General features: G+C 41.0%; 1 protein-coding gene across 1 annotated transcript in view; it reads right to left on the bottom strand.

Annotated features, from left to right (window-relative positions):
* Positions 1–26,208, bottom strand: part of CFAP54 (cilia and flagella associated protein 54) — a 310,761-nt gene that overhangs the window by 8,920 nt on the left and 275,633 nt on the right. The window contains exon 67 of the mRNA XM_067697614.1: positions 20,791–20,865. Coding sequence (XP_067553715.1) covers positions 20,791–20,865 — 75 coding nt within the window. The remainder of the gene's footprint in view (positions 1–20,790; positions 20,866–26,208) is intronic.

Below are 26,208 nucleotides of genomic sequence, written 5' to 3'. Positions count from 1 at the left end.
GCATAAATTCTGATATAGTTCTATGCGTGATGACATTGTTCTTTACATCATTGCCTTTATTTGCATAAAATGGTTTTAAAGCTTTACCAAGTCCTTGTTTTTTTACTCTGGGAAAAAACGTTTCTCTGAAAAAGGAAGCCTGCATTTATTGAGGATTGGATATGGGCTCGAATCTTTGTTTTACAGACTTTATATCATTGTAAATTAACTGTTAAAACAGAGGTCAAAGGAAACTGTGATTGAACTGTGGGGTCACACTGCAGAAGGTATTTTTAATCATGAGTGGGTGATGTGTATGATGTTTTCCCCTTACTTCTACATTAGAAAATAAACTTTCAACCAGAAAGTGTGTTTCCAAGTTCCTTTAGAACTCTTCTAATTCCAATAAATAAGGATTAATGGAGCACTCTTATGTATTCATCACCAGTCAGGGATCTTCATTTTTTATTATTATTTTTAACTCATTGTTGCAGTTCAGGTTCCTGGGAAGCAGACCCTGAGATGGAACTTAGCTTTCAGGAAGCTTATTGGGGCATACTCTTGGGATCAACACCCATGGGGAAAGGGAAGAAAGCAGGATTAGGTAGAGGGAGAAGACTGGCTGCAATGCAGACACAACAAACCCCCTGCCAACCCCATGGGGAGCTTTGAAGCTGGAGTGGCCCTTCAGAGTTGTCCCAACTTTTGTGGGGGGGGGGGTGGTTGGGTCACTGCACACCCATATCAGCCAGTAATTAGATACAGATACCCCCCCAACCCACCCCTGCCCAAAAAGGCCATGTCCATTAGACAGGGGCAGTTCCTGGAGAGGGTTGAGAGCTGAGGGCTGCTGGTCAGCACATTCCCAGAGCTGGGAAAATAAGTTCTTCGGTCCGGAAGAGGAGCTCTTAGTGGCTCAGTGAAGGGGCCACCCAGGTGTAAATATTTAATTCAGTGGTTAACAATAGAACAATTAGACAAATGGCAATATGGCAAAACGCATACTAGTATATAACCAATACAAGCTAACGGGAGATTTAAAGTACTGAGAATTTTTATACCGAATTTCTAGAGGCTTCTTTTCTGGGTCATGGTAAAACAAACTTAATACCTTTCCAGTATCATTTCTATTAATCATGTTATTTGATTACCCTTAGGAACACTTCCCCCTCTAGAGTATGAGGAAGAGAATTAGAAACTAAGGAGCAGGAAGAAGATTCAGAAATATCTTCCCTCAAATAATATCCCTCCCCATACACTTAAATACGAAGAAATTCAATAATTTCTCCTGAAGCCTAACTTTTCTTGAGAATTCCCTATGGAAGCCCTAGAACCTTACATAAAATTTTTTCCAAAAGCGGAAGCTGGAAATGTGTCCAGGGGCCCACAGTGCCCATGGAAGGAGCAAGAGACTGAAGTCAGGTAGGTGTGGGAGGAGAGGCTGCATGCAGCAGGGGCGTTTCATGGTGGATGGGCATGGTAGGGGGAGTTCAAGGGCAGCTGGGCAGTAGGGCAGAGGCAGTGCAGCTGGGTAGTTAGAAACGTGATCTGAGGAGCCAGTCTGCCTGGGTGTAAATCCTGGCTCCGACATTAACTAGCTAAGGGACCTTGGGCAAGCCACTTAAATATCTCACACGTAAAAGAAGGATTTTTTTTTTTACAGACATCTAAACAGAAACAGAAACCTAAAGTCACATGCTGAATTTCAGAGTGCACGTGTGTATTAATGTCCTGCTGCTGCTGTAACAAATGTAAGACAAACCTAGTGGCGTACAACACACGCTTGTTCTCTTACAGTCCCGGAGGTAAGAAATCTGAATTCAGTTTGGCTGGGCTAAAGTCAAGGTGTCAGCAGGGCAGGTTCCTTCTGGAGACTCTCAGCAAAGAATCTGTTTCTTTGCCTATTTTAGCATCTAGGGGCCACCTGTTTTCCTTGGTTTATAGCCCCTTTTCCATCCTCAAAGCACATCTCTCCAATCTTCACCTCCATCATCACGTTGCCTTCTCCTCTTCTGCTGTCAAGTCTCCCTCTGCCTCCCTTTTACAAGGATACTTGTGACTACACTTAAGGCGCACCTGAATAATCCAGGATAACCTCCCTCATCTCAATATCCTTAACTTAATCACGTCTGAAGAGTCCCTTTGGTCATATAAGGTAACAGGTTCTGGGGATTAGGATGTGGACATCTCTGGGGGGCCATGAGTCAGCCTACCATAATGTGTGATTAAATGAGATGGCTTAGTTCGTAAGAATATCATATTTCTAACCTATCTTCTCAACAGAGTTTTGGTAATTGAAGTTATTGAATTAATTCTGTGGAAAAAATTCGTGGCGTTCCTGCAGATGCCTGCTGTGCCAGAGGTTACTAGAGCTCACTGAAGTACATACTTGTTCCTCTATGGTTCTCTACATCCTTGCACATCAGGGCAAGGCCAATAGGATATGGGCAGAAATTATATGCTAGCCATTCCATGCTGGCTCTTAGAAATGGTCACCCTAATTTATTGCCTAAACTGGGAGACTGCTGAGAATAAAAGGAGAGTATATTAACCATCACACCACATCAACAGGTATGCGCTGTGACTGCTGCAGGCAAACCTGTATCTATAGTCACCCAACTTAAAAGCATCCTACGAAATCCCCTAGCCCTCTTCTCCTCTGACTTGGAGGCCGTGTAGCCCAGACAGCACAGTTACAAGATGAAGGAGAGTTGCGGACCCCTCACTGGACTTTTATGAGAAATAAGCAAACCTTGACTGCCACTGAGGTGTGGGGTTTATCTGTTAGCACAGCACAGCTTAAGCTATCCTGGCTCAAACAGCTACACTCTGGCAAGCTTGTTCTCCCCTTGCTGTATTTCTGAATAGGGGACATTCCATCAGAGTAAGGGTTGGACTCCACTTAAAGGTCAGGTCGTTGACTCTCAGCAGCAAAGTTCCAGGAAGAAATGCTCTAACTGGGTACAAATGCTGAAGGTGGGTTGCCTCCTGAAAGGCTGTGACTGATCTGCCTGTGGGCTTTTGACCTGAGATACTGAAATGAAAACTCCAGAGTTTGAACAATACTTGGCATTTCTTGATGCTTTTTCATGAAGGAGCTCAGCGAGCTTAACATCTGGCAACTCTAAACAGGGGGCTCTTTTTCAGAGCAAAGGCTTACAAAGAATGTGAACTGAAGTTTGCATTTTGTTCCTGGGATTTTGTTGGTTAGAGTGAAAGGCTGAGGGGCTTTGTTAGTCAGCAGCTCCCACTGCAGCAGAAACTAGAGCGCAGACCCATGAGCACGATGCGGAAGGAAACACTGCTCACGCTGAGTCCTTTGTTCCCATCCGTTTACATTGCAAGCATCTGCAAACTGTTCTTACAATGTGGCCTACACTGACCAGCAATTTTTGAAAGGAAGTCTAACAGAGCTTGCAATTTACAAAGCAATTTCACATAAAGTATTTCTTTTAACTCTTTTTGGTATTTCTAACTTGAGCAATCAGCCTTTGTCTGTCAATATCCATAAGAAGATGTGGAGAAGAAGGGGGCAAGGAAAGAGGAGAAGGATGGAGAGGAGGAGGAGAGGGAGGAGGAGGGGTGAATCAGGTAGAGTGGGATCCACCCCTGCGCCTCAGTGAACCTTTACCCCACACTATGTGCCAGGTACCACAACAGGCACTTTTGAGCTAATGATTATTATGTGGCCAAAGTAAAATATTCAATGTTCATAAGGATTTTTTGGTCCATCAAAAGCATGATTTAGGGCTTCCCTGGAGGCGCAGTGGTTGAGAGTCCGCCTGCCAATGCAGGGGACACGGGTTCGTGCCCTGGTCCGGGAAGATCCCACATGCCGCGGAGCGGCTGGGCCCATGAGCCATGGCCGCTGGGCCTGCGCATCCGGAGCCTGTGCTCCACAACGGGAGAGACCACAACAGTGAGAGGCCCGCGTACCGCAAAAAAAAAAAAAAAAAAAAAAGCATGATTTAATGGTTCTCCAGGGAATTAAGCTGAGTGAAAAAATACCAATCCCCAAAGGTTACATACTGTATGGTTCCTTCAATATAACATTCTTGAAATGATACAATTATAGAAATGGAGAATATATTAATAATTGTCAAGGGTCAGGGACAGAGGTGGGGTGTGAGAGGTGGGGGTGGCTATAAAAGGAGAACAGGAGGAGTCCTTGTAGTGATGAAATTGTTCTGTAGCCCGACTTTATTAATGTCATTATCCTCGTTATGACACTGTACTACAGTTTTACCTTATATTATATTATTATAATGTATTACATTATTATTTCTTAAAATTGCACATGAGCCTAACATGATCTCAAAACAGAAAGTTTAATTTAAAAAGGATGATTGAAAAATAATATTAAGACTACATCTATTAAATGTCCCTTTACTCTTTTGAAAATTAGCAAACATTCAGATAGGCCAAAAGCCACCAATGCAGAGAGTTACGAATGATCAAATGAAGAAATGACTCATTTCTCATTATTTTAAGGCAGGGAAAAATAAAGATGGCCACAATGTATTGGATGCTTACCCATGGCGTCGACAGGCACTATATCAGACGTGTCACATACTGTTTCTAATGCAATCCTACATGAGGAGAAGCTATCACCAATGGACAGATAAGGAGCTGAAGCAGAGAAGGAAAAGTGAGTAGCTCACGGTCACACCATCAACAGATGGTGGAACCAAGAATCAAATCATGTTTTGATCTGCTGAGAAACGTTGCTTCCGAGACCTTCAGCAGCATGTAATTGACCTGAGGTCTTTAAGGACTAATGACTTGTCCACAAGAGCAACAGTGGGGCTCCAGCGTGTGCCGAGCACTCTTCCCACCGTGCTGTGTTCTCACAGGTGGTTGAGAAAAGAACATAATGGTACCAGCTACCCGAGATACAGGAGAAATAAGGGCAAAAATCTCTAATGACTGGTGTCCAAAGTATTAACAAAGAAAATGGGTAAATTTACACCAGTTTCTCCTTTGTGGATTTATTTAAATATAAAGAACATTGGTCTGGAGAATTTCAAAAGGCTTGTCAACTGACTGAGAAATATGAGGCCAAAATCAACATCCTCCTAAAATGAATTATAACGCCATTGTTAAGGGTCCAGATTTTTAATCAAGACAAAAACGTTTCGCAAAATGCATGAAGTGAATGAAACTAAGCACTTGACTCAGTTTTCAGCAAGACAGAAAGCAATGTACAGATCTGCTAATAATACCCCTGCCTCTCACTTCCTTTGAAGTTATACAAAGTGACTAAACTTCAGGAAATTGTCCCCTTGATTCTGAAATACAGCTGTACCCAGAATGAAGCCAGGCTTGCTTTCTCAAGCACTGCACACACTTCTTGCCACTTTTACAGTAAATACACAATATCAGGTTCATGACTATATTTTGGTTTAAATTATATCCAAGGATCATTATACCCCCAAATAGCACGTCTAACAATAGTGGGACCAGTGCTTTGAGTGCAGAGAACACAAAGGCTCTCAGTTCCTGGATGAACGAGAGCTATTTCACCTTGACACTGTTGCTGGCAAATCTCCCGAGAGATGAGCATTTTGAAAACGCTATAAACAGCTTAGCCTTTTCTTAGCATTTTGAAGAGCACATTAATAGCCTAGCCTTTTCTTAAGGGCTTTCTTTTTCCCTTAGCCAAATTTGACAGTCGGAAATGAATAGTGAAGCGGATGGAATCAAAGTCAGAGCTGTGTTTTAGAGGCAGTGTGGAACTGATGTCATTCGGCATTGTCTCCAAAAGAATATAAGAATATTAAGTGGATGTCTCATGAACTTACATACAAAGGATACTCTTCACTTGAGGACAGAATAATAATGTCTCACAGAAGAAAGATGTAATGCTTGATGCCTGTAAAATCTATTCAGACAGCTCTTGGCTGGTACAAAAAAAACAAAAAACAAAAAAAAAAACCAACTACAACTTTCAACTGAAAGAAGTTATATTATTGAATTAATTTTTTAATACTTAGTAAACTACAGAATACCTTGTTCCCAATGCTATAAATGACAGTTTACAGACAGTATTGTCATTGTCACCATTTGGGAAGTTTTGTTAAAAAGAAACCAAGGGAGATACTAGGAGAAGGCGGAAGATGGCGGAAGAGTAAGACGCGGAGATCACCTTCCTCCCCACAGATACACCAGAAATACATCTACACGTGGAACAACTCCTACAGAACACCTACTGAAGGCTGGCAGAAGACCTCAGACCTCCCAAAAAGCAAGAAACTCCCCACGTACCTGGGTAGGGCAAAAGAAAAAACAGAGACAAAAGAATAGGGACGGCACCTGCACCAGTGGGAGGGAGCTGTGAAGGAGGAAAAGTTTCCACACTCTAGGAAGCCCCTTCGCGGGCGGAGACTGCGGGAGGCGGAGGGGGGAGCTTCGAAGCTGCGGAGGAGTGCACAGCAACGGGTGCGGAGGGCAAAGTGGGGAGATTCCCGCACAGAGGATCGGTGCCGACCGGCACTCACCAGCCCGAGAGGCTTGTCTGCTCACCCGCCGGGGCGGGCGGGGCTGCGAGCTGAGGCCGGAGCGCAGGGAGAGGACTGGGGTTGGCGGCTTGAACATAGCCTGAAGGGGTTAGTGCACCACAGCTAGCCGGGAGGGAGTCCGGGGAAAAGCCTGCACCTGCAGAAGAGGCAGGAGACTTTTCTTTCCCTCTTTGTTCCCTGGGGCGTGAGGAGAGGGGTTTAAGAACGCTGCTTAAAGGAACTCCAGAGACGGGCGCGAGCCGCGGCTAAAAGCGCGAACCCCAGAGACGGGCGCGAGCCGCGGCTGAAAGCGCGGACCCCAGAGACGGGCGCGAGCCGCGGCTGAAAGCGCGGAATCCAGAGACGGGCGCGAGCCGCGGCTGAAAGCGCGGAATCCAGAGACGGGCGCGAGCCGCGGCTGAAAGCGCGGAATCCAGAGACGGGCGCAAGCCGCGGCTAAAAGCGCGGACCCCAGAGGCGGGCGGGAGACGTTAAGGCTGCTGCTGCCGCCACCGAGGGGCCTGTGTGCGAGCACAGGTCACTCTCCACACCCCTCTTCCGCGGAGCCTGTGCAGCCCGCCACTGCCGGGTTCCCGGGATCCAGGGACAACTTCCCCGGGAGAGCGCACAGCGCGCCTCAGGCTGGTGCAAAGTCACGCCGGCCTTTGCCACCGCAGGCCCGCCCCGCACTCTGTGCCCCTCCGTCCCCGCCGGCCTGAGTGCGCCAGAGCCCCCAATCAGCGGCTCTTTTAACCCCATCCTGTCTGAGCAAAAAAACAGACGCCCTCCAGCGATCTACACGCAGTGGCAGGACCAAATCCAAAGCTTAGCCCTGGGAGCTGTGAGAACAAAGAAGAGAAAGGGAAATCTCTCCCAGCAGCCTCAGAAGCAGCGGATTAAAGCTCCACAATCAACTTGATGTACCCTGCATCTGTGGAATACCTGAATAGACAACCAATCATCCCAAATTAAGGAAGTGGACTTTAGGAGCAAGATCTATGATTTTTTCCCCTTTCCTCTTTTTGTGAATGTGTATGTGTATGCTTCTGTGTGAGATCTTGTCTGTATAGTCTTGCTTCCACCATTTGTCCTAGGGTTCTATCCGTCCATGTTTTTTAATTTTTTTTCTTAATAATTAATTTTAATAACCTTATTATACTTTACCTTCGTTCTTTCTTTCTTTCTTTCCGTCCTTCCTTCCCTCCTTTAGACAACGAATCATCCCAAATTGAGGAGGTGGTCTCTGACAGCAAGATTTAGGATTTTTCCCCCTTTACCTCTTTTAGTGAGGGTGTATGTGTATGCTTCTGTGTAAGATTTTGTCTGTATAGCTTTGCTTCCAACATTTGTCCTAAGGTTCTTTCCGTCCCTTTTTTTTGTTTGTTTGTTTCTTTTCTAAATAAGAAGTTTTTAATTCAATAACTTTATTATACTTTATTTTATTTTTACTGTATCTTCTTTCTTTCTGTCTTTTTTCCTTCTTTCCCTCCTTCCTTCCTTCCTCCCTCCCTCCCTCCTTTCTTTCCTTCTTGCCTTCTTTCCTTCTTTGCTTCTTTATTTCTTTCTTCCTTCCTTCCTACCCTCCTTTCCTTCTTTCTTTCCTCATACTTCTACTAATTCCCTCTACTTTTTCTCCCTTTTATCCTGAGCCTGTGGATGAAAAGCTTTTGGTGCTCCAGCCAGGAGGCAGGGCTCTGCCTCTGAGGTAGGACAGCCAACTTCAGGACACTGATCAACAAGAGACCTCCCAGCTCCACATAATATCAAACGGCGAAAATCTCCCAGAGACCTCCATCTTAACACCAGCACCCAGCTTCACTCAACGACCAGCAAGCCACAGTGCTGGAAAACCTATGCCAAACAACTAGCAAAACAGGAACACAACCCCACCCATTAGCAGAGAGGCTGCCTAAAATCATAATAAGGCCACAGACACCCCCAAACACACCACCAGACGTGAACCTGCCCACTAGAGAGACAAGATCCAGCCTCATCCACCACAACACAGGCACTAGCCCCCTCCACCAGGAAGCCTACACAACCCACTGAACCAACCTTAGCCACTGGAGACAGACATCAAAAACAGGAGGAACTACAAACCTGCAGCCTGCAAAAAGGAGACCCCAAACACAGTAAGATAAGCAAAATGAAAAGACAGAAAAACACACAGCAGATAAAGGAGCAAGATAAAAATGCACCAGACCTAACAAATGAAGAGGAAATAGGCAGTCTACCTGAAAGAGAATTCAGAATAATGATAGTAAGGTTGATCCGAAATCTTGGAGATAGAATGGACAATAGATTGGACAAAATGCAAGAATCAGTTAACAAGGACCTAGAAGAACTAAAGATGAAACAAGCAACGATGAACAACACAATAAATGAAATTAAAAGTACTCTAGATGGGATCAATAGCAGAATAACTGAGGCAGAAGAACGGATAAGTGACCTGGAAGATAAAATAGTGGAAATAACTACTGCAGAGCAGAATAAAGAAAAAAGAATGAAAAGAACTGAGGACAGTCTCAGAGACCTCTGGGACAACATTAAACGCACCAACATTCGAATTATAGGGGTTCCAGAAGAAGAAGAGAAAAAGAAAGGGACTGAGAAAATATTTGAAGAGATTATAGTTGAAAACTTCCCTAATATGGGAAAGGAAATAGTTAATCAAGTCCAGGAAGCACAGAGAGTCCCATACAAGATAAATACAAGGAGAAATACATCAAGACACATATTAATCAAACTGTCAAAAATTAAATACAAAGAAAGCATATTAAAAGCAGCAAGGGAAAAACAACAAATAACACATAAGGGAATCCCCATAAGGTTAACAGCTGATCTCTCAGCAGAAACCCTACAAGCCAGAAGGGAGTGGCAGGACATACTGAAAGTGATGAAGGAGAAAAACATGCAGCCAAGACTACTCTACCCAGCAAGGATCTCATTCAGATTTGATGGAGAAATTAAAACCTTTACAGACAAGCAAAAGCTGAGAGAGTTCAGGACCACCAAACCAGCTTTACAACAAATGCTAAAGGATCTTCTCTAGGCAAGAAACACAAGAGAAGGAAAAGACCTATAATAACGAACCCAAAACAATTTAGAAAATGGGAATAGGAACATACATATTGATAATTACCTTAAATGTAAATGGACTAAATGCTCCCACCAAAAGACACAGATTAGCTGAATGGATACAAAAACAAGACCCTTATATATGCTGTCTACAAGAGACCCGCTTCAGACCTAGAGACACATACAGACTGAAAGTAAGGAGATGGAAAAAGATATTCCATGCAAATGGAAGCCAAAAGAAAGCTGGAGTAGCAATTCTCATATCAGACAAAATAGACTTTAAAATAAGGACTATTAAAAGAGACAAAGAAGGACACTACATAATGATCAAGGGATCGATCCAAGAAGAAGATATAACAATTGTAAATATTTATGCACCCAACATAGGAGCACCTCAATACATAAGGCAAATACTAACAGCCATAAAAGGGGAAATCGACAGTAACACATTCATAGTAGGGGACTTAAACACCCCACTTTCACCCATGGACAGATCATCCAAAATGAAAATAAATAAGGAAACACAAGCTTTAAATGATACATTAAACAAGATGGACTTAATTGATATTTATAGGACACTCCATCCAAAAACAACAGAATACACATTTTTCTCAAGTGCTCATGGAACATTCTCCAGGATAGATCATATCTTAGGTCACAAATCAAGCCTTGGTAAATTTAAGAAAATTGAAATTGTATCAAGTATCTTTTCTGACCACAACGCCATGAGACTAGATATCAATTACAGGAAAAGATCTGTAAAAAATACAAACACATGGAGGCTAAACAATACACTACTTAATAATGAAGAGATCACTGAAGAAATCAAAGAGGAAATCAAAAAATACCTAGAAACAAATGACAATGGAGACACAATGACCCAAAACCTGTGGGATGCAGCAAAAGCAGTTCTAAGAGGGAAGTTTATAGCAATACAAGCCCACCTTAAGAAGCAGGAAACATCTCGAATAAACAACCTAACCTTGCACCTCAAGCAATTAGAGAAAGAAGAACAAAAAAACCCCAAAGCTAGCAGAAGGAAAGAAATCATAAAAATCAGATCAGAAATAAATGAAAAAGAAATGAAGGAAACAATAGCAAAGATCAATAAAACTAAAAGCTGGTTCTTTGAGAAGATAAACAAAATAGATAAACCACTAGCCAGACTCATCAAGAAAAAAAGGGAGAAGACTCAAATCAATAGAATTAGAAATGAAAAAGGAGAGGTAACAACTGACGCTGCAGAGATAAAAGAGATCATGAGAGATTACTACAAGCAACTCTATGCCAATAAAATGGACAATCTGGAAGAAATGGACAAATTCTTAGAAATGCACAACCTGCCAAGACTGAATCAGGAAGAAATAGAAAATATGAACAGACCAATCACAAGCACTGAAATTGAAACTGTGATTAAAAATCTTCCAACAAAGAAAAGCCCAGGACCAGATGGCTTCACAGGCGAATTCTATCAAACATTTAGTGAAGAGCTAACACCTATCCTTCTCAAAATCTTCCAAAATATAGCAGAGGGAGGACCACTCCCTAACTCCTTCTACGAGGCCACCATCACCTTGATACCAAAACCAGACAAGGATGTCACAAAAAAAGAAAACTACAGGCCAATATCACTGATGAACATAGATGCAAAAATCCTCAACAAAATACTAGCAAACAGAATCCAACAGCACATTAAAAGGATCATACACCATGATCAAGTGGGGTTTATTCCAGGAATGCAAGGATTCTTCAATATACGCAAATCTATCAATGTGATAAACCATATTAACAAATTGAAGGAGAAAAACCATATGATCATCTCAATAGATGCAGAGAAAGCTTTTGACAAAATTCAACACCCATTTATGATAAAAACCCTGCAGAAAGTAGGCATAGAGGGAACTTTCCTCAACATAATAAAGGCCATATATGACAAGCCCACAGCAAACATCATCCTCAATGGTGAAAAACTGTAAGCATTTCCACTAAGATCAGGAACAAGACAAGGTTGCCCACTCTCACCACTATTATTCAACATTGTTTTGGAAGTTTTAGCCACAGCAATCAGAGAAGAAAAGGAAATAAAAGGAATCCAAATTGGAAAAGAAGAAGTAAAGCTGTCACTGTTTGCAGATGACATGATCCTATACATAGAGAACCCTAAAGATGCTACCAGAAAACTACTAGAGCTAATCAATGAATTTGGTAAAGTGGCAGGATACAAAATTAATGCACAGAAATCTCTGGCATTCCTATATACAAATGATGAAAAATCTGAAAGTGAAATCAAGAAAACACTCCCATTTACCATTGCAACAAAAAGAATAAAATATCTAGGAATAAACCTACCTAAGGAGACAAAAGACCTGTATGCAGAAAATTATAAGACGCTGATGAAAGAAATTAAAGATGATATAAATAGATGGAGAGATATACCATGTTCTTGGATTGGAAGAATCAACATTGTGAAAATGACTCTACTACCCAAAGCAATCTATAGATTCAATGCAATCCCTATCAAACTACCACTGGCATTTTTCACAGAACTAGAACAAAAAATTTCACAATTTGTATGGAAACACAAAAGACCCCGAATAGCCAAAGCAATCTTGAGAACGAAAGAAGGAACTGGAGGAATCAGGCTCCCTGACTTCAGACTATACTACAAAGCTACAGTCATCAAGACGGTATGGTACTGGCACAAAAACAGAAAGATAGATCAATGGAACAGGATAGAAAGCCCAGAGATAAACCCATGCACATATGGACACCTTATCTTTGATAAAGGTGGCAGTAATGTACAATGGAGAAAGGACAGCCTCTTCAATAAGTGGTGCTGGGAAAACTGGACAGGTACATGTAAAAGTATGAGATTAGATCACTCCCTAACACCATACACAAAAATAAGCTCAAAATGGATTAAAGACCTAAATGTAAGGCCAGAAACTATCAAACTCTTAGAGGAAAACATAGGCAGAACACTCTATGACATAAATCAAAGCAAGATCCTTTCTGACCCACCTCCTAGAGAAATGGAAATAAAAACAAAAATAAACAAATGGGACCTAATGAAACTTCAAAGCTTTTGCACAGCAAAGGAAACCATAAACAAGACCAAAAGACAACCCTCAGAATGGGAGAAAATATTTGCAAATGAAGCAACCGACAAAGGATTAATCTCCAAAATTTACAAGCAGCTCATGCAGCTCAATAACAAGAAAACAAACAACCCAATCCAAAAATGAGCAGAAGACCTAAATAGACATTTCTCCAAAGAAGATATACAGACTGCCAACAAACACATGAAAGAATGCTCAACATCATTAATCATTAGAGAAATGCAAATCAAAACTACAATGAGATATCATCTCACACCAGTCAGAATGGCCATCATCAAAAAATCTACAAACAATAAATGCTGGAGAGGGTGTGGAGAAAAGGGAACACTCTTGCACTGCTGGTGGGAATGTGAATTGGTTCAGCCACTATGGAAAACAGTATGGAGGTTCCTTAAAAAACTACAAATAGAACTACCATATGACCCAGCAATCCCACTACTGGGCATATACCCTGAGAAAACCAAAATTCAAAAAGAGTCATGTACCAAAATGTTCATTGCAGCTCTATTTACAATAGCCCGGAGATGGAAACAACCTAAGTGCCCGTCATCGGATGAATGGATAAAGAAGATGTGGCACATATATACAATGGAATATTACTCAGCCATAAAAAGAAACGAAATTGAGCTATTTGTAATGAGGTGGATAGACCTAGAGTCTGTCATACAGAGTGAAGTAAGTCAGAAAGAAAAAGACAAATACCGTATGCTAACACATATATATGGAATTTAAGAAAAAAATGTCATGAAGAACCTAGGGGTAAAGCAGGAATAAAGACGCAGACCTCTTAGAGAACGGACTTGAGGTTATGGGGAGGGGGAAGGGTGAGCTGTGACAGGGCGAGAGAGAGTCATGGGCATATACACACTAACAAACGCAGTAAGGTTGATAGCTAGTGGGAAGCAGCCGCATGGCACAGGGATATTGGCTCGGTGCTTTGTGACAGCCTGGAGGGGTGGGAGGGAGGGAGACGCAACAGGGAAGACATATGGGAACATATGTTTATGTATGACTGATTCACTTTGTTATAAAGCAGAAACTAACACACCATTGTAAAGCAATTATACCCCAATAAAGATGTTAAAAAAAAAAAAAAAGAAACCAAGGGGCATAGGGTAATGTAACAAAATTAGCCAAAGGAAGTTAAATAGCCTACCCTCTAGGACTTAACAGCTTAAAGGAAGATAAATAGCCTACCTTCTAGGACTTAACAGCCCCCCCAAAAAGTGACGTGGAAGCTATCCCACATATATTGGGAAACATGCAACTCCATCCAACAGCCAGAAAAACTGCATAGCTTCTTTCAAAGGGAACTGAGAATCCACCTAGTTTTTCCTATTTCCTCTGGGTATAAACACACTCAGCAACTCCATAACAGTTACCTAGTATATTTGGGGACAGTTGCTGACTAATTTAAAAAATTGGCTAAGCACAGAAGAGTGTGGCAGGACATATTTAAAGTGATGAAAGGGAAAAACCTACAACCAAGATTACTCTGCCCAGCAGGGATCTCATTCATATTCAATGGAGAAATTAAAACCTTTACAGACAAGCAAAAGCTAAGAGAATTCAGCACCACCAAACCAGCTTTACAACAAATGCCAAAGGAACTTGTCTGTGCAGGAAACACAAGAGAAGGAAAAGACCTACAATAACAAACCCAAGACAATTAAGAAAATGATAATAGGAATACACATATTGATAATTACCTTAAATGTGAATGGATTAAATGCTCCAATCAAAAGACATAGACTGGCTGAATGGATACAAAAACAAGACCTGTATATATGCTATCTACAAGAGACCCACTTCAGACCTAGGGACACATACAAAATGGAAAAAGATATTCCATGCAAATGGAAACCAAAAGAAAGCTGGAGTAGCAATTCTCGTATCAGACAAAATAGACTTTAAAACAAAGACTATTACAAGGAACAAAGAAGGACACTACATAATGATCAAGGGATCAATCTAAGAAGAAGATATAACAATTGTAAATATTTATGCACCCAGCATAGAAGCACCGCAATACATAAGGCAAATGCTAACAGCCATAAAAGGGGAAATCGACGGTAACACAATCATAGTAGGGGACTTAAACACCCCACTTTCACCAATGGAAAGATCATCCAAAATGAAAATAAATAAGGAAACACAAGCTTTAAATGAAACATTAAACAAGATGGACTTAACTGATATTTATAGGACGTTCCATCCCCAAACAACAGAATACACTTTCTTCTCAGGTGTTCATGGACCATTCTCCAGGATAGATCATATCTTGCATCACAAATCAAGCCTTGGTAAATTTAAGAAAATTGAAATCATAGCAAGTATCTTTCCTGACCACAATGCTGTAAGACTAGATATCAATTACAGGAAAAACACTGTAAAAAATACAAACACATGGAGGCTAAACAATACGCTACTAAATAAGCAAGAGATCACTGAAGAAATCAAAGAGAAAATCAAAAAAAGCCAAGTAGCCTAGTGCCCCTCAAATGTATGACTTTTAAATCTCATTGTGGCCCTCAATTCTTCTACTTTTTCTTGGTCAGCTCCTTGCTCATCACACTCAATGACTGTGAATATTCAAGATCTTCATCTCTCTTAGAAGATCATACCCTCAACCCTTTAACCCACTCCAGTCTTAGATGAACTTGCCTCTACTTCATTGAGAAAGTGAAAACCACTGGGTGTGAACTGCCCCCGCTTCTCCTAACCTTCTCTCACACACTTACTCACATCCCTTCCTGCCCTTAATCTGCTGCCCCAAGACCTACAGAAAGAGATGTATTTCCTGTTTCCAGGCAACTATCTCACTTATGCTGTCAATATCTTTCTGTTTCCGGCCCACTCCCTTAGGCCTTGCTTCATCATTTGTCCTTTTTTCTTCTAGACAGGCAAACTGCGCCCCTCCCAACTCTTTGCCCTGTGCACTGCTGCTGTCCTAACACCTGCCCTTGACTCCTTGCCTCCTGGGAGCTGCTCCTCCACCCTCTCCAGACTCCTGTCCCAAACCTTCTCAAAGATTCATCTACACTTGCAACCTTCCCTTTCTCACCTCTCACTCCTCAACACCCTGCAGCATCTGCTCCCTCTTCTAATCAGACATGCACTGGGTGCACTTTAGTTAAAGATGCAGATCCCGGATGTAAGCGGATCTATGGTTGACTAGTGCCTCCTCTACCTACAAGCTGCAAGAGCTTGGGCATGCTGCTACACCTCCCCATTTCTAAAATGGGGATAGTAACAGTAACCGACTGCATAGGCTTCTTGTAATGTTAAATGAGATACTGGATTTAAAACACTGGACAGTGTCTTCACATGCCATGTGCTCAATAAATATTAAAATTACTACTACTATTAGTAAGATTTGCAGTTTAATGATTATTATCATTAGTGTTTGTCACGTACTATAGTAGGTCTAGCTAAAAACTGTGAACTCAAAAAATATCCTACTAAACTCATGTAGCCAAGAAAAACTACTTTGCAATCTCCTCTACAATGTGTCCTTTCTCTAGGCTTAGGGTCACCTTTTCCACCTTCAAAGCAGGATCTGCTCCTAGGAATTTCCTCTCCATACTGAGTCTGTATGACTCAAATCAGTTCAATACATATATACACACATGTACACACACTACAGATATACGTAACACACACACAGATACACCTACTACATACATACACACACACACACATATTAGGTAAATTCACATGTATCATGTGAACCAATACGAAAGTATTTAATTTAGCTGAATGCAGGAACGTAAACCTATGCTGCCTTTACAGCAACAGAAGTATCTACAACAATGTTCTGCGTGCAGCTGGAAGTCAAAAATTACTGATGAATGTATAGAACGACTCCCCACAGGCGGTCACAGCAAGAGCGGAAAGAATATTTCTAGCGTCATGTTTGAATCCTACCTGACAACTTGGAAACTGCAATAATCTGAACCTACGTAGGCAATGAAAGGATCGCTTCATTGTTGGTGCACCAGAAAGTACACCTAACGGTCATTTACATTCTGTAACTAATCACTAAGAACATTAGCACGTAGCACTCATTCCCTTCCTTCACTTCCTTGCTATCTCAGGTTATTTCTGTCACAAGTTGTGTGTGGCAATATTTATTTTAATTAAGAAGAGGCAATACAGGCAAAGGCAATTATAATAGATATGTTCAGTAAGGAATTAAACTGAACAGGAAGATCTCATGCCAGTGACAAAAGAAGGCATGTAATTTTATTTAGACAAATTTACTTCTTCTTTATTTTAACCATTTACTTCTTGGAACAAGCCTGTAAACGCCCACGCTCCATCCAGCACTATCAGGTGAGTCTCGCTCTCAGTGGACGTGCTAGCGTGGGATTCAGGTGAGTCTCGCTCTCAGTGGACGTGCTAGCCTGGGATTCAGGTGAGTCTCGCTCTCAGTGGACTTGCTAGCGTGGGATTTGATTGGAGGCACTTTCTCTTGGACCAGTGATTCTTTCACGACTGCGATCTCATGTTGGGATCTTGTACCCTGACCTAATTCCTCTAGGATTCAACAATTATTTACATTACAAGCAAAGAAAAGGACTCCTGGTTTTCTCTCTCTCTTTAACACTGTTACTCTCCTTTTCTGTCAATATTTCAAAACAACTTTGGATCTTAAAAATCTGTTGAAATGAGTTGACTAGAGGATGAAGAATTCACACATGGAAGGCAGGACCATGGTAGGGAAGATGATAATGAAGATGACATGATGAAATAGCTGATAATTATTTAACATTTATTTGCACTAGACCCTAATCCAAATACTTAACATACATTATTTACTTTAGTCCTCACAACTGCGAGGCATTGTTGGCATTATTACCCCACTCTACATATGAGAAAACTGAGGCTTAGAGAAGTTAAATGATTTGCCTCAGGTCAAACAAGATCCAAGGCTGGGATTCCAACCCAGGTCTGTCGGGGGCCAAAGCCCATTAATGTTATAAATCATGTGTCTTAAAATAACAATTTTTTTCTGTGACCTATTTGTAAATCACAGTTTGTTCAAAACTAGAATTAAGCTTGATTTTTATTGTCAATGGTCTGCTGCAGTAATTCTACATATTTCCATAATAAAAAATTAAGTTCCTCATTTAAAAACATGGGAAAAGAACATGAATGGCCAGATGAAAAAAAAATTTTAAGCAAATATTAAATTTCAGGTATTTAAAACTAAAGAGAATTTAATTCAAGAAACAATAACCAAGTGATGTCGTGTACAAGGCACTGTAAGAATTCAAAGATTAAGATAGCACCACCCCTGCTCCCGAGAAGCTAATGATCTAGTGGGAGGGACACAGTGTAATGTTTCAGGTCTTCTCCTAAGAGAATTCTTCCCTGACCACCCATCTAAACTGTTGCCCCATCCCCTGTTATTTTCTATCACAGGGATCAGAATACTTTTTTCTGTAAAGGGCCAGATAGTAAATAATGTAAACTTTGTGGGCTATATGGTCTCTGTCAAAACTACCGAGCTCTGCTGTTGTAGCTCAAAAGCAGCTATAGACAACTGGTAAACAAATGAGCATGGCTGTGTTCCAATAAAACTTTATTTACAAACAGGCAGTGGGCCATAGTTCACAGGCTGCAGTTTGCCAACCCTACTCTAACATCTCACTCTGTTTTTTCCTTCATAGCACTTAACAAAATGCAGAATTATCTTGCTTATTGATTTATTTACTATTTCTCTCCAAAAACAAAAACAAAAAAACGGCAGCTCCGAGAGAGTGAGGTCCTTGTTGCTTGTTCACAGCAGGCTCTCTAGGGCCTAGAAAGGAGTTCCTGACACATAGGCAGTTCACTCTAAGTATTTGTTGATTGGCTAAATGAATGAACACCATTCCACAAAAGGAGAAACACAGACTGCCAACAAAGTAGGAACTATATTTGGCTTTACTATTAATAAATATAAAATAATTGAAAATGTCATTTTTCACTTGTCAGACCTACAACAGTTAGAAGAAGAGGAGGGGGACGAGAGGGAGGAAAGGGAGAAGAGGAGGAGGGAGGGAGAGAGCAGAAGAAGGAGGAGAACTAGTGTGGGTGAACACACAGTTACACTGGGCCTCTCACCTACTGCAGATGGGAGAGAAAACTGGTGCCACATTTCTGGAGGCCATTTGCAATTATATACCCAAATGTATAAGCCCATTCAAAATCGGCAAAGGATTGAATAGACATTTCTCCAAAGAAGATATAAAAATGGGCGATCAGCGATTAAATTAGTCATTAGGGAAATGCAAATCAAAATCACAATGAGATACTACTTTCCACCCATTAAGATGGCTATTATCAAAAAAGAGAAAGTAAGTGTTGGTGAGTATGTGGAGAAATTAGAACCCTCTTGCACTATTGATGGGAATGTAAAATGGTGCAGCTGTTGGGGTTTTCTTAAAAAGTTAAACATAGAATTACCATATGATCCACCAAGTACTAAGTCCACTCCTAGGTGTACACCCAGATACTTGTACACCCATGGTTATAGCAGCATTATTTATAGGAGCCAAAAGGTACAAACAACTCAAATGTCCATCCACAGAAGAGTGGATAAACAAATGTGGTATATACATACAATGGGATATTATTTAGTCTTAAAAAGGAATGAAGTACTGATACATGTTAAACATGGATGAACTTTGAAAACATTGCACTAAATGAAATAAGCCAGCCACAAAAAAACCAATATTGTATGATTCCATTTATATGAGGTACCTAGAATAAGCAAATAGTAGAACAGAGATTACCAGGAGCTGGGGGAGGAGGAAATGGGGAGTTATTACTTAATGGGTACAAAGTTTCTACCTGGGATGATGAAAAAATTGTGGAGATGGATGGTGGAGATGTTTGCACAACGTTTTGAATGTACTTAATGCTACTGATGTGTACACTTAGAAATGATTAAAATTGTAAATTTTACATTATGTATATTTTACCACAATAGAAAATGTATACAGATCTTCCTTTACTTATGATGGGGTTATGTCCCAGTAAATGGGTAAACTCATCAGAGGCTGAAAATATCTTAAGTCAAAAATACACTTAATATACCTAACCTACCAAACATCAGAGCTTAGCCTAGCACACCCTAAACACGCTCAGAACACATACATTAGCCTGCAGTTGGACAAAATCGTCTAACACAAAGCCAATTTTATAATAAAGTGTTGAATAGCTCATGTAATTTACTGCATACTGTACTGAAAGTTAAGAACAGAATGGCTGTCCGGGTCCCGAATGGTTGTACGTATGTGGGTTGTTTCCCCTCATGATCATGAGGGTGATGCGAGCTGCAGTTCACTGCTGCTGCCTCACATCACAAGTATTGGACTGCATATTGCTAGCCAGGGAAAAGCTCAAAATTCAAAATTTGAAGTATGGTTTCTACTGAATGTGTATTGCTTTCATAATATCATAAAGTCAAAAAAATCATAAGTTGTAAGTCAGGGACTTACATTGTAAGTCAGGGACCATATGCATACTTTTTACTCCAAAATCCTATTCCTAAGAATTAACTCTGAGGATGGGTGAAACAGAAGGGTGAAATACATGTTCTAGAACCCATCAACCTCAAGATCCATGAATAAGGATCTAGTTATATAAACAGAGCCTGACATGACAAATACTTAAAAGAAACTATTATGTAGGCATGAAATAAGACAGGGTAGAATTTTCACATAAAAATATCTCCATAGCATTATTGTTGAATGGAAAAAAAAACAAGTTACAGAATGCTTGTGCAGTATGATCCCACTGATATAAAAATTCAAAAGTCTAACTATACATGAAAAAAATTTGAGATATTCTCCAAAATGTTAATAGTGGTTATTCCCTGAATGGTGAATTTGAGATGATTTTAAGATTATCCTCTCCACAACTTTCTGTACTAGTTGATTTTTTAACAAAGAATATTTCTAACCAAAATAACATGCTATTATAAACTAATGCTTAGCACTTTTCATATTAATTAAGGATGGTTAGGCCCTTGATACTTTCATAATAGATGTTTTCTGTATTTCCATTTCCATAGCAACAACAATACTTGTTAGAGAATCACATACAGTTTTAAAAGAGATGCATACCTCAGATAGCGGAGTTGCCTCTTCATCAGGCAAAAACAAAGATGCTATTTCAGAGCAACATTCAATAATCATGTTCTAGAAATAATAAGACAATATAGTGAGGTTGATCTTATTGGTAAAATACTAGATATTTTAATTACATATTAGTTATTTCATTTGTCTTTTGTTACATCATTCCCTAACCCTAATTCCCAGGATGAAACTTAGAGGGATTCAGAGGTCACAATCTTTTAAGTAATTAGGGTTATTTGAAAAGATACAAAATAGCCACAAACTATAAGATTTAATGACAAATAATAAATTATTTTAGGATTGTTTCCCTGCAAAATTCACAATTAAAATTCATGTGTTAGAGAAGAACAAGTAAAGTAATTCACACCAGAATAAGATTTTGGAAGATCACTTTTCTTCTGAGAAGAGAGCCCTGGAATAAAGAGGTTCAGATCTGAGAAAGGGTTTAAGCAGAGATGAACAGTTGGGAATCGAGAAAGAAATGGAAAGAGAAAATGAAGAAGAAGAAGAGAGAGTTGATATCATACGTGGTCTATTGCTGAGGACACTGCCGCGGCCCCTACTGTTTGGACGCAGCGTGTTTCTGTGTGGACATCTGACCCAAGAAAGATCTACCTATGGGCAGGGTTGAATCAATCAGATTCTCCATCATTGTAATTTCATATAAGGAAGGACAACAGAAGAGAGTTACCATCAGGACTGGCCGGATGAGCTGAGAGGTTGCAATACGGAGTTGGAGAAGGCACCTAATGGGCTAGATGTAACATGAGTGAGCAAGAAACAGAGATAAATGAGAACTGACGCCGCCTGTGGGACTGAGTGCAATCTTGGCTCCCGACTCTCCAAGTTTCACTTTCTGTGGGGCCCACTGTGTTTTGTCCCCAGTCCTTGGTTATGCACGAGCTTACTCACCATGCCCAGCCAAATACTGCCTCCTTACCAAACCTACTTCATCTGAGCTAGCGTAAGTAGTTTTTCTTTACTTACAACTAAAGGAGTCATGATTATAAGACTATCAGACACTATAAAACTCTTAGAGGAAAACACAGGAAGAACACTCTTTGACATAAATCACAGCAACATCCTTTTTGACCCACCTCCTAGAGAAATGGAAATGAAAACAAAAATAAACAAATGGGACCTAATGAAACTTCAAAGCTTTTGCATAGCAAAGGAAACCATAAACAAGATGAAACAACAACCTTCAGAATGGGAGAAAATATTTGCAAATGAAGCAACTGACAAAGGATTAATCTCCAAAATATACAAGCAGCTCATGCAGCTCAATATCAAAAAAACAAACAACCCAATCCAAAAATGGGCAGAAGACCTAAATAGACATTTCTCCAAAGAAGATATACAGATTGCCAACAAACACATGAAAGGATGTTCAACATCACTAATCATTAGAGAAATGCAAATAAAAACTACAGTGAGGTATCACCTCACACCGGTCAGAATGGCCATCATCAAAAAATCTACAAATAATAAATGTTGGAGAGGGTGCGGAGAAAAGGGAACCCTCTTGCACTGTTGGTGGGAATGTAAATTGATACAGCCACTATGGAGAACAGTATGGAAGTTCCTTAAAAAAACTAAAAATAGAACTACCATATGACCCAGCCATCCCACTACTGGGCATATACCCTGAGAAAACCATAATTCAAAAAGAGTCATGTACCACAATGTTCATTTGAGCTCTATTTACAATAGCCAGGATGTGGAAGCAACCTGAGTGCCCATCAACAGATGAATGGATAAAGAAGATGTGGCACATATATACAATGGAATATTACTCAGACATAAAAAGAAAGGAAATTGAGTTATTTGTAGTGAGGTGGATGGACCTAGAGTCTGTCATACAGAGTGAAGTAAGTCAGAAAGAGAAAAACAAATACCGTATGCTAACACATATATATGGAATCTTAGGGGGCAAAAAAAAAAGGTTCTGAAGAACCTAGAAGCAGGACAGGAATAAAGACACAGACGTAGAGAATAGACTTGAGGACACGGGGAGGGGGAAGGGTAAGCTGGGACAAAGTGAGAGAATAGCGTTGACATATATATACTACCAAATGTGAAATAAATAGCTAGTGGGAAGCAGCCGCATAGCACAGGGAGATCAGCTCGGTGCTTTGTGTTCACCTAGAGGGGTGGGATAGGGAGGGTGGGAGGGAGACGCAAGAGGGAGGAGATATGGGGATACGTGTATATGTATAGCTGATTCACTTTGTTATACAGCAGAAACTATCACACCATTGTAAAGCAATTATACTCGAATAAAAATGTTAAAAAAAAAAGTATAATGAACAGGGAATACTTCCTGGAGAAAGGGTCATATAAACTGAGGTATGAAAGAGTAGTAAGACTTCAACTGGCAGAGAATGGGGACAAGGGCATTCCAGATGGAGCAATGAAACAGCAGATATTCAAGAAACATAAAGAACCTGATACGGTCTTTACTGCTGGTGTGTATAGGAAGCACGGTGGTGAGAAATAAGGCTGAGAGGTGTACTTATAACAGGACACGTAAACGTAAGGAATTTGGATTTTGTTGCTTAGGAAATTGAGAGTCACTGGACTGAGGGGATAATGATCTGACTGCTTTAAAAAGACAATTCTGGGGCTTCCCTGGTGGCGCAGTGGTTGAGAGTCCGCCTGCCGATGCAGGGGACACGGGTTCGTGCCCCGGTCCGGGAAGATCCCACATGCCGCGGAGCGGCTGGGCCCGTGAGCCATGGCCGCTGAGCCTGCGCGTCCAGAGCCTGTGCTCCGCAACGGGAGAGGCCACAACAGTGAGAGGCCCGCGTACCGCAAAAAAAAAAAAAAAAAAAAAAGACAATTCTAGCTACCATGTAAAGCTGAACTGGACTAGGAAGAGATAAGAGAAAGAGAAATTAGCTAGGAGGCTACTCAAGCTGTTTGGGCAGGAAGTGATCATGGCCAGAAGTAGGGCAGCTTCCATGGGACCAGAAAGGATGGAGGGCAGGCAGGACATCCAGCACTGACTGGGGGACACCATCTTCCTATGACGAACTTTCCAGGCTCCTGGTCCACTTTACTAGACAGAGGGGAACACACATCCTGGAGTACATTCTTACGTATTCTTCTTATTTATCCAAATTTCTATATTTCTAATTGAGTTCTTAGGACTGGTTAAAGTACGTTTTCTTTCTATACAAAAGGTTTCAATAATAGCTGTGATGGGTTACTGTCATGATTTCATCAAGAGCTATCAAGCAAAATGACACTGTCTGTATCATTAATCATTTCCATAACAGATGAAGACAGCCATGTCACCTGATAAATGCCTTCCATGGCTTGTCTCAACATTTATCAAACACAAATTTCGCCTCAACAACGTTCTGTTTCTTTGGCATTATTTGAGGTAAACCACATACACACTTGGGAAACTGGCTGATTCGATGTTGGGCTGCGGGAAACCTCCCGTGACCTTGCTGCCACAGAAATGAAGACAAGGAAAGCACTGAACTCAACAATCCCAGGCAGAAGGCGGTTGGAGGGATGGTGCAGTTGGCAAGGGGCCTGGGAGGGCACAGAAGGACCCCTGCTCAGTCTCTGTCACTTTCCCTTAAAGAGGAGCATCTGTTGATTTGATGAGGGATAGGCTTTGGAGTGACTTCCAAAATAACAGAGCCAACATTTTGACTTAGTTGAAGTCCTCATCATTGTTCACCCATTTTATGGGGAAAAAAACTTCCTAAGTTGCTTTCCACCCTCCAAACTCTTGCTTCCTTCATCCGTCCTTCACATGCCATCAGGGTTATCTTAGCAAATTTCAGGGTGGATCATGAGATGCTCTTCCGGGCATTGCTCCCAGCTTTTCCTACGGCCCATGCCCAGCCCTGCCTTCCCAGGGCCCTACATTCACCCTGCACTCCTGCCACCCTGAATACAACATCCAGCTCCATGACTTCACCTCTCATCTCTTGCTGTATCCTCAGTCTGGAGTAAGTGCTCTCCATAGGTCTCCAACTAGAAGTTGGTTACTGGGCTAGATATCAGAGAAGACCCCTGAGCAAAGGAATTCAAAGTCAAGAGAGAGGAAGAGACACAGAAAGAGATAATGACCAAAACAATAGAGTCAGGGCCCAGGGTGCAAGGAAACATGATTTTTATTTCAGTCTACAGGGGCTATAAAATGCTACCTGTGCTACTGAAGCAAGCACAAAGTCTAGCTCAACCCTTTCTCTTCACACACACACACACACACACACACCCCTATGTGAATGAGATTTGTTTAATGATAAATTGGAATAGTTTGCATCAACAGCTCCACCATTGAGAAAGAAGGATATCAGCAACCTTGCCCTTTTGTATAAGTGTAGAATCCGGATAATGGGGGAAACAGGAAAAGGGGAAGGTGTCAGAGAGACTAAGCTGAACTTCATAATGAAGAGCTGAACCAGATTCACTTTGTTATAAAGCAGAAACTAACACACCATTGTAAAGCAATTATACTCCAATAAAGATGTTATAAAAAAAAAAAAGAGCTGAACCAGAGCGGGAAGGGAAGAGGAGTCAAAACACTCCATGCAGACTGAGTTGGAGGGAGAGGTTTAGGAGTCTGAACCAATGAGGCAGAGGTTGGAGAGCTGCCACTGTGAACGTCAGAGAGGCACTAAGAGTAAGGCAGTTGGGAAAAAGGAGATTTAAAAGAAGTTATGCTGTATATGATGAAAGGATTCCCTCTCAGATATTCTTACGAGAGACTCATAAGAATAAGGTTTAGATTATTTTCAATGGTTTTGAACATTATATTGATGTTTCTTTGAATGCCAGACTTTGCTTGCTAAGAGAGGGCCACCGGGCAGCTGGGCTCATTATGAATTACATCTGGGTACCTATGGTCATACTCACACAGTGATTAAGCTCCTCCTGACAGGGACCTAATTGTGCTGATTTCAGTATGTCCTTATCTCCTCAAGCCTGGAAAATTTTTGCACGTAACGGTTTCTCAAAGATAACGTGTTATTTGATGCTAATGTTCAATTGTATTTTGTTCTACGTTTTCATAGTACTTTGATACTGGGGATATGTTGACTATATATAATTGCCTGGTACAATCCGGGCATCCCACACGTGTTTGCTGAACTCATCTTAGGTGACTTGGTAAATATATTTTAGGCTTATCATATCAGTATGTTATCATTCCAAAAAAGGTGTTTGTGTCATAAAATCAGAATGGTTTGCACCTTTTATATGCTTTAAAACACCTGATATGCTCTGAAGATACCCCATAAAGCTGTGAATGACAGGTTAAAACAATCCAGTGATTCTGAGCCACTGTTGTCCATTTTGGAAGAAGGACGTGTTTTCGAGCCAGAAGTGACTGGAACACCTGTTCTGTAGCCCTCCCAAAACATCTTAAATTAATACCTGTGT

The sequence above is a fragment of the Pseudorca crassidens genome, chromosome 11, assembly GCF_039906515.1.
Source record: "Pseudorca crassidens isolate mPseCra1 chromosome 11, mPseCra1.hap1, whole genome shotgun sequence".
NCBI lineage: Eukaryota > Metazoa > Chordata > Mammalia > Artiodactyla > Delphinidae > Pseudorca > Pseudorca crassidens.
Note: the sequence above shows the minus strand (reverse complement) of the source record. Positions and strands in the feature narration are given on the sequence as shown.